This window comes from Misgurnus anguillicaudatus, chromosome 21 (genome assembly GCF_027580225.2).
Source record: "Misgurnus anguillicaudatus chromosome 21, ASM2758022v2, whole genome shotgun sequence".
Taxonomy (NCBI): domain Eukaryota; kingdom Metazoa; phylum Chordata; class Actinopteri; order Cypriniformes; family Cobitidae; genus Misgurnus; species Misgurnus anguillicaudatus.
The window spans coordinates 15325001-15332500 of record NC_073357.2 but is presented as its reverse complement, the minus strand read 5'-3'; the positions used below and the strand labels follow the sequence as shown (position 1 = coordinate 15332500).

Here is a 7500-nt window from a genome sequence, read left to right as displayed (position 1 = left end):
TAAAAAACCATTACATTTTATTTTTGTTAATGCACCCTTATATAAAATCTTAATCCATTTTATAAAATTTTCTCCAAAACCAAAACTCTTTAAAATTCCAAATAAATACCCATGCTCCACTCTATCAAAAGCTTTTTCAAAGTCCAAACTGATTATATATCCCTCTTCATTTTTTTCTTTCATGTACCATATAGTGTCTCTTATACTCATCGTTATATCTGCAATATCTCTCCCTTTAACTCCATATGCTTGATTCGTTGTAATTATACTTGGCATTATTTCCTTTAACCTGTTGGCTAAAACTTTTGCTAAAATCTTCAAATCCGTATTCAGCATCGTGATTGGTCTATAGTTTTTAAATCTACTTTTTCTCCTTTCTTTTTATATATCAGCTTCATTAAACCCATTCTTGTTCTTTCATTTATTTCTCCTTTTTCAAAAATCTCTTTAAAAACCTCATTTAAAATCTTTGTTAAAACTCCTTTAAAACACACATAAAATTCTGTTCCCAAACCATCTATTCCAGGACTTTTATTTTTATTCAATTGATTTATTGCTATTTCAATCTCTTCCTCTCTGATCACTTGGTCACATTCCTTTTTATTCTCCTCACTTACTGTTGTTTTTATCATATTTAAAAGTTTGTTCATTTTCTCCTCCTCCACGCACCTTGCACTAAACAAATCCTCATAAAAATTCTTAATTTCTCCTAAAATCTTTTCATTTCCTTTTACAATTCCTCCATTTGAACCCCTTATTTCTTTTATTGTTTCAGCTTTCCCTCTGCTTTTCTCCAGACCAAAAAAGAACTTGGTACATTTTTCTCCCTCCACCACATATTTTGCTTTACTTCTTAGCATCGCCCCCTCATATTTCTTTTCTTCTATTTCTTTTAATTTTTCTTCAATTTCCCTAATCTTTTGTATGTCCTTATTCTCTTTGTTTAATTCCATTTCTAAACTTAATTTCATTTCTTTTTCTTTGTATTTTTTACATTGTTGTATTAAACTACAATATTTCATTGAATATTTTTTAATTAAAAACTTAACATTTTCCCACCATATCCTCTTATCCTCTTTATACATTCCATTTTCCTTTTCTTTTTCTATAATTTCCTTAACCTTTGACACATAGTGCTCATCCTTTAAAATTTGTGTATTTAAAATCCAAACTCCTGGTCCTCTTTGCATTTTACTCCAGTCCAACTTAAAAAATAAAAACTTATGATCACTAAAACTTGTTTCCTCATACTTCATATTTTCTATAAAATTCTCCACATTTCTTGTACATAAAACAAAATCAATTCTGGTTTGGCATACAAACTGCCCCACTATTTGTCTTCTTGAAAATTCCTTTTTCCTTGCATTTCTTTCCCTCCACACATCTATCATATTATTTTCACCCATTAAAATTTTTAATTCTTTTCTCCCCATATCGTTTTTAAAAACCATTCCTTCTGCCATATCTTGTTTACTGAACACAGTATTAAAATCCCCCATCATTATTACCTCTTTATGTTTACTTACAATATTTCTTAAAATGTTAAAAAACTCTTTCTTTTCCTTCTCCTCCACAGGTGCATGTACATTCACTAAAATCAAGTTTTTTCCTTCATAATTGATCTCAATCGCCATACATTTCCCAATGTTATCCTTATACACAATTTTACTCACTTTAAACACATCATCCTTCAATAAAAAAGCCACACCTCTTCCCAGCCTTCCATCACCATTATTATATAAAATATTTCCATCCCATCTCTTTTCATACTCAATTATCCCATTTTCTTTCCAATTCGTTTCTTGTAAAGCAATAATATCTTCCCTTTTACATTTTTCTATTACTTTTTCAAATTTCCCCATGTCCATTAGTCCCCTTGCATTAAAAGCAACACAACTTAAAACCATTGAAATAAAGAAAAATAAATACTTAAACATCATTTTCACCACTTTCTCCCTCAAAAGCCCTTAACACATCATATCTTGTTGTAAATTTTTTTCTTGCACTTTTCAAGTTCGGTTTTACCTTCATTGCTCTTCTTCTTATTTGTCTTTTCTCCTTGCCATCTTTGTCCATGTTATCCATCTTTATTCCTTCTTCACTATCAGTGTCTTTGTCTTGATCTGTCATTTCTTGTCCATCTCTCTCTTCATCATCCAAAGAAATATTGTCCGGTGTCTCCAATTCTGTCCATTGAGTGTCCTGCTCCATTGCTTGTTCCCTATTTTCAGCATTCTCATTTTCTCTTTCCCCCTCCTCTTTGTTGTTCATTCTGTCTTCCATTTCTTTTCGCTGGCTTACCTCTTCCTCTTGTTTTTCATCCGTTTGTCCTTCATCTTTATTGTTTCCTTCATGCACCTGTCCTGTCTCCTGTTCTTTCCTTCCTCCTTCCTCTCCCTCCATCCAACATTCACATTTATTTAAAACTACCTGACACTCCGGGCACCTGACAGCATTGCAATCCCTTGCAAAATGTCCCCTTTCCTCACATTTATAGCACAAGAAGTTTGGGCAATCTTTCAGTAGGTGATCCGGGCTCATGCACATCCTACAAGTTTTCACTTGATGGCTGTGCATCACCCGGAAGTACTGTGGCCCTTCTTCGGTCTCCAGCTTTGTGCTATATGGCAAGGATGCCACCTCCTTGGGAAACCTCACTTTTAGGAACCTTGTTCCATCTTCAATATCAGTGCCCGGGTAGCATCGTCTTTTAATTTTACTCATGGGATCAACTCCCCATCTCTCTAATTTTAATAAAATTTCTTCATCTTCCAGGTAGGCAGGCAGGTGCATGAAGGAAACCACATAATCTCTATTTTGCAAACTTTTAACTTCACAGTCCACTCCTTTGATTGTTAGTCCATCCATTAGTTTATCACACAATTCTTCTTTTTCCATTGTTAGTTCAAATTCTTTCCCTTGTCTTGGTCTTAGAGCTAAAATTTTGCCATGTCCACATTTTTCTGTTACAGCCATAATAATGTCCTCAGCTTTCAAATCCATCACATTCTCCACATTTAAAATCACTGTAGCTTCCTTTAGGTATTTTCTTTCAACAAACTTTTGTCTTTCATCTTGTTTCTTTCCGTTCCTTACTCGTAATTGTTTATCCAGTCCAGTATCATTTTCCTTACATATTCCCTTAGCCAGTCCAGTGTCGTTTGCCATGTGTGTTCCTCCTGCCATATCCATATCTGTTGCCTTTGATCCATCCATTCTTCAAAAAACAAAACCGTGTCGCTGCCTCCCAAACAGCTAAGCTGTTGGGAGGACAAGTAAAAAATAAACCACAAAAAATAAAATAAAAAGACTTATTTTTAAACCAAAAAACAACACAAAAATTTTGGGTGAACCTTCTTCACCCCTCTGTAGCCAACTCACTTCCTGTGTGCTCTCTAGCGCTCTCAGGGTGGTGTGGCCGTAAGCGAGCGCTGACTCGATTCGAGAGCCACTTCAAGACTAATGTGGCAACGCCATGCCATCGGCGAACGCTTACAAAAAGGATGCATTTCTGGAAAAAAATTATATGAATAAATAATTAAATAAAGAATTAAATGCTTACAGCACCTGGTATTCCCAGGCGGTCTCCCATCCAAGTACTAAGCAGGCCCGACCCTGCTTGGCTTCCGAGATCAGACAAGAGCGGGCGTGCTCAGGGTGGTGTGGCCGTAAGCGAGCGCTGACTCGATTCGAGAGCCACTTCAAGACTAATGTGGCAACGCCATGCCATCGGCGAACGCTTACAGAAAGGATGCATTTCTGGAAAAAAATTATATGAATACATAATTAAATAATTAATTAAATAAAGAATTAAAGGCTTACAGCACCTGGTATTCCCAGGCGGTCTCCCATCCAAGTACTAACCAGGCCCGACCCTGCTTGGCTTCCGAGATCAGACGAGAGCGGGCGTGATCAGGGTGGTGTGGCCTTAAGCGAGCGCTGACTCGATTCGAGAGCCACTTCAAGACTAATGTGGCAACACCATGCCATCGGCGAACGCTTACAGAAAGGATGCATTTCTGGAAAAAAACTATATGAATAAATAATTAAATAATTAATTAAATAAAGAATTAAATGCTTACAGCACCTGGTATTCCCAGGCGGTCTGCCATCCAAGTACTAACCAGGCCCGACCCTGCTTGGCTTCCGAGATCAGACGAGAGCGGGCGTGCTCAGGGTGGTGTGGCCGTAAGCGAGCGCTGATTCGATTCGAGAGCCACTTCAAGACAAATGTGGCAACGCCATGCCATCGGCGAACGCTTACAAAAAGGATGCATTTCTGGAAAAAAATTATATGAATAAATAATTAAATAAAGAATTAAATGCTTACAGCACCTGGTATTCCCAGGCGGTCTCCCATCCAAGTACTAAGCAGGCCCGACCCTGCTTGGCTTCCGAGATCAGACGAGAGCGGGCGTGCTCAGGGTGGTGTGGCCGTAAGCGAGCGCTGACTCGATTCGAGAGCCACTTCAAGACTAATGTGGCAACGCCATGCCATCGGCGAACGCTTACAGAAAGGATGCATTTCTGGAAAAAAATTATATGAATACATAATTAAATAATTAATTAAATAAAGAATTAAAGGCTTACAGCACCTGGTATTCCCAGGCGGTCTCCCATCCAAGTACTAACCAGGCCCGACCCTGCTTGGCTTCCGAGATCAGACGAGAGCGGGCGTGATCAGGGTGGTGTGGCCTTAAGCGAGCGCTGACTCGATTCGAGAGCCACTTCAAGACTAATGTGGCAACACCATGCCATCGGCGAACGCTTACAGAAAGGATGCATTTCTGGAAAAAAATTATATGAATAAATAATTAAATAATTAATTAAATAAAGAATTAAATGCTTACAGCACCTGGTATTCCCAGGCGGTCTGCCATCCAAGTACTAACCAGGCCCGACCCTGCTTGGCTTCCGAGATCAGACGAGAGCGGGCGTGCTCAGGGTGGTGTGGCCGTAAGCGAGCGCTGATTCGATTCGAGAGCCACTTCAAGACAAATGTGGCAACGCCATGCCATCGGCGAACGCTAACAGAAAGGATGCATTTCTGGAAAAAAATTATATGAATAAATAATTAAATAATTAATTAAATAAAGAATTAAATGGTTACAGCACCCTGTATGCCCAGGCGGTCTCCCATCCAAGTACTAACCAGGCCCGACCCTGCTTGGCTTCCGAGATCAGACTAGAGCGGGCGTGCTCAGGGCGTGGTGTGGCCGTAAGCGAGCGCTGACTCAATTCGAGAGCCACTTCAAGACTAATGTGGCAACGCCATGCCATCGGCGAACGCTTACAGAAAGGATGCATTTCTGGAAAAAAATTATATGAATAAATAATTAAATAATTAATTAAATGCTTACAGCACCTGGGACTCCCAGGCGGTCTCCCATCCAAGTACTAACCAGGCCCGACCCTGCTTGGCTTCCGAGATCAGACGAGAGCGGGCGTGCTCAGGGTGGTGTGGCCGTAAGCGAGCACTGACTCGATTCGAGAGCCACTTCAAGACTAATGTGGCAACGCCATGCCATCGGCGAACGCTTACAAAAAGGATGCATTTCTGGAAAAAAATTATATGAATAAATAATTAAATAAAGAATTAAATGCTTACTGCACCTGGTATTCCCAGGCGGTCTCCCATCCAAGTACTAACCAGGCCCGACCCTGCTTGGCTTCCGAGATCAGACGAGAGCGGGCGTGCTCAGGGTGGTGTGGCCGTAAGCGAGTGCTGACTCGATTCGAGAGCCACTTCAAAACTAATGTGGCAACGCCATGCCATCGGCGAACGCTTACAGAAAGGATGCATTTCTGGAAAAAAATTATATGAATACATAATTAAATAATTAATTAAATAAAGAATTAAAGGCTTACAGCACCTGGTATTCCCAGGCGGTCTCCCATCCAAGTACTAACCAGGCCCGACCCTGCTTGGCTTCCGAGATCAGACGAGAGCGGGCGTGCTCAGGGTGGTGTGGCCCTAAGCGAGCACTGACTCGATTCGAGAGCCACTTCAAGACTAATGTGGCAACGCCATGCCATCGGCGAACGCTTACAGAAAGGATGCATTTCTGGAAAAAAATTATATGAATAAATAATTAAATAATTAATTAAATAAAGAATTAAATGCTTACAGCACCTGGTATTCCCAGGCGGTCTGCCATCCAAGTACTAACCAGGCCCGACCCTGCTTGGCTTCCGAGATCAGACGAGAGCGGGCGTGCTCAGGGTGGTGTGGCCGTAAGCGAGCGCTGATTGGATTCGAGAGCCACTTCAAGACAAATGTGGCAACGCCATGCCATCGGCGAACGCTTACAGAAAGGATGCATTTCTGGAAAAAAATTATATGAATAAATAATTAAATAATTAATTAAATAAAGAATTAAATGCTTACAGCACCCTGTATTCCCAGGCGGTCTCCCATCCAAGTACTAACCAGGCCCGACCCTGCTTGGCTTCCGAGATCAGACGAGAGCGGGCGTGCTCAGGGTGGTGTGGCCGTAAACGAGCGCTGACTCAATTCGAGAGCCACTTCAAGACTAATGTGGCAACGCCATGCCATCGGCGAACGCTTACAGAAAGGATGCATTTCTGGAAAAAATTATATGAATAAATAATTAAATAATTAATTAAATGCTTACAGCACCTGGGACTCCCAGGCGGTCTCCCATCCAAGTACTAACCAGGCCCGACCCTGCTTGGCTTCCGAGATCAGACGAGAGCGGGCGTGCTCAGGGTTGTGTGGCCGTAAGCGAGCGTTGACTCGATTCGAGAGCCACTTCAAGACTAATGTGGCAACGCCATGCCATCGGCGAACGCTTACAAAAAGGATGCATTTCTGGAAAAAAATTATATGAATAAATAATTAAATAAAGAATTAAATGCTTACAGCACCTGGTATTCCCAGGCGGTCTCCCATCCAAGTACTAACCAGGCCCGACCCTGCTTGGCTTCCGAGATCAGACGAGAGCGGGCGTGCTCAGGGTGGTGTGGCCGTAAGCGAGCGCTGACTCGATTCGAGAGCCACTTCAAGACTAATGTGGCAACGCCATGCCATCGGCGAACGCTTACAGAAAGGATGCATTTCTGGAAAAAAATTATATGAATAAATAATTAAATAATTAATTAAATAAAGAATTAAATGCTTACAGCACCTGGTATTCCCAGGCGGTCTGCCATCCAAGAACTAACCAGGCTCGACCCTGCTTGGCTTCCGAGATCAGACGAGAGCGGGCGTGCTCAGGGTGGTGTGGCCGTAAGCGAGCGCTGATTCGATTTGAGAGCCACTTCAAGACAAATGTGGCAACGCCATGCCATCGGCGAACGCTTACAGAAAGGATGCATTTCTGGAAAAAAATTATATGAATAAATAATTAAATAATTAATTAAATGCTTACAGCACCTGGGACTCCCAGGCGGTCTCCCATCCAAGTACTAACCAGGCCCGACCCTGCTTGGCTTCCGAGATCAGACGAGAGCGGGGGTGCTCAGGGTGGTGTGGCCGTA

General features: G+C 41.4%; 1 protein-coding gene, 11 non-coding genes and 5 pseudogenes across 12 annotated transcripts in view; all 17 read right to left on the bottom strand.

Annotated features, from left to right (window-relative positions):
* Positions 1-3509, bottom strand: part of LOC141353258 (uncharacterized) — a 5552-nt gene extending 2043 nt beyond the window's left edge. The window contains exon 1 of the mRNA XM_073859730.1: positions 1-3509. This exon is cut by the window's left edge and continues 2043 nt beyond it. Within this exon, the coding sequence (XP_073715831.1) occupies positions 1930-3216 (1287 nt within the window). The 5' untranslated portion in view covers positions 3217-3509 and the 3' untranslated portion in view covers positions 1-1929.
* A 46-nt stretch (positions 3510-3555) lies between these two features.
* LOC141353919 (5S ribosomal RNA) lies at positions 3556-3674 on the bottom strand (annotated as a pseudogene).
* Positions 3675-3815: 141 nt separating this feature from the next.
* On the bottom strand, positions 3816-3934 carry LOC141358085 (5S ribosomal RNA). The gene has a single exon (XR_012364574.1). It is a non-coding gene; the product is annotated as a 5S ribosomal RNA (ribosomal RNA).
* A 141-nt stretch (positions 3935-4075) lies between these two features.
* On the bottom strand, positions 4076-4194 carry LOC141358232 (5S ribosomal RNA). Its single transcript, XR_012364721.1, has one exon. It is a non-coding gene; the product is annotated as a 5S ribosomal RNA (ribosomal RNA).
* A 129-nt stretch (positions 4195-4323) lies between these two features.
* Positions 4324-4442, bottom strand: LOC141358251 (5S ribosomal RNA). The gene has a single exon (XR_012364740.1). It is a non-coding gene; the product is annotated as a 5S ribosomal RNA (ribosomal RNA).
* Positions 4443-4583: 141 nt separating this feature from the next.
* Positions 4584-4702, bottom strand: LOC141358084 (5S ribosomal RNA). The gene has a single exon (XR_012364573.1). It is a non-coding gene; the product is annotated as a 5S ribosomal RNA (ribosomal RNA).
* A 141-nt stretch (positions 4703-4843) lies between these two features.
* On the bottom strand, positions 4844-4962 carry LOC141358231 (5S ribosomal RNA). Its single transcript, XR_012364720.1, has one exon. It is a non-coding gene; the product is annotated as a 5S ribosomal RNA (ribosomal RNA).
* A 141-nt stretch (positions 4963-5103) lies between these two features.
* LOC141354417 (5S ribosomal RNA) lies at positions 5104-5224 on the bottom strand (annotated as a pseudogene).
* A 129-nt stretch (positions 5225-5353) lies between these two features.
* LOC141357479 (5S ribosomal RNA) lies at positions 5354-5472 on the bottom strand. The gene has a single exon (XR_012363966.1). It is a non-coding gene; the product is annotated as a 5S ribosomal RNA (ribosomal RNA).
* A 129-nt stretch (positions 5473-5601) lies between these two features.
* LOC141358393 (5S ribosomal RNA) lies at positions 5602-5720 on the bottom strand. Its single transcript, XR_012364888.1, has one exon. It is a non-coding gene; the product is annotated as a 5S ribosomal RNA (ribosomal RNA).
* Positions 5721-5861: 141 nt separating this feature from the next.
* Positions 5862-5980, bottom strand: LOC141357459 (5S ribosomal RNA). The gene has a single exon (XR_012363946.1). It is a non-coding gene; the product is annotated as a 5S ribosomal RNA (ribosomal RNA).
* A 141-nt stretch (positions 5981-6121) lies between these two features.
* Positions 6122-6240, bottom strand: LOC141358230 (5S ribosomal RNA). Its single transcript, XR_012364719.1, has one exon. It is a non-coding gene; the product is annotated as a 5S ribosomal RNA (ribosomal RNA).
* A 141-nt stretch (positions 6241-6381) lies between these two features.
* Positions 6382-6500, bottom strand: LOC141353914 (5S ribosomal RNA; annotated as a pseudogene).
* A 128-nt stretch (positions 6501-6628) lies between these two features.
* On the bottom strand, positions 6629-6747 carry LOC141353939 (5S ribosomal RNA; annotated as a pseudogene).
* A 129-nt stretch (positions 6748-6876) lies between these two features.
* LOC141355301 (5S ribosomal RNA) lies at positions 6877-6995 on the bottom strand. The gene has a single exon (XR_012361728.1). It is a non-coding gene; the product is annotated as a 5S ribosomal RNA (ribosomal RNA).
* A 141-nt stretch (positions 6996-7136) lies between these two features.
* On the bottom strand, positions 7137-7255 carry LOC141354283 (5S ribosomal RNA; annotated as a pseudogene).
* A 129-nt stretch (positions 7256-7384) lies between these two features.
* Positions 7385-7500, bottom strand: part of LOC141358124 (5S ribosomal RNA) — a 119-nt gene continuing 3 nt past the window's right edge. The window contains exon 1 of the ribosomal RNA XR_012364613.1: positions 7385-7500. This exon is cut by the window's right edge and continues 3 nt beyond it. This is a non-coding gene — a ribosomal RNA (5S ribosomal RNA).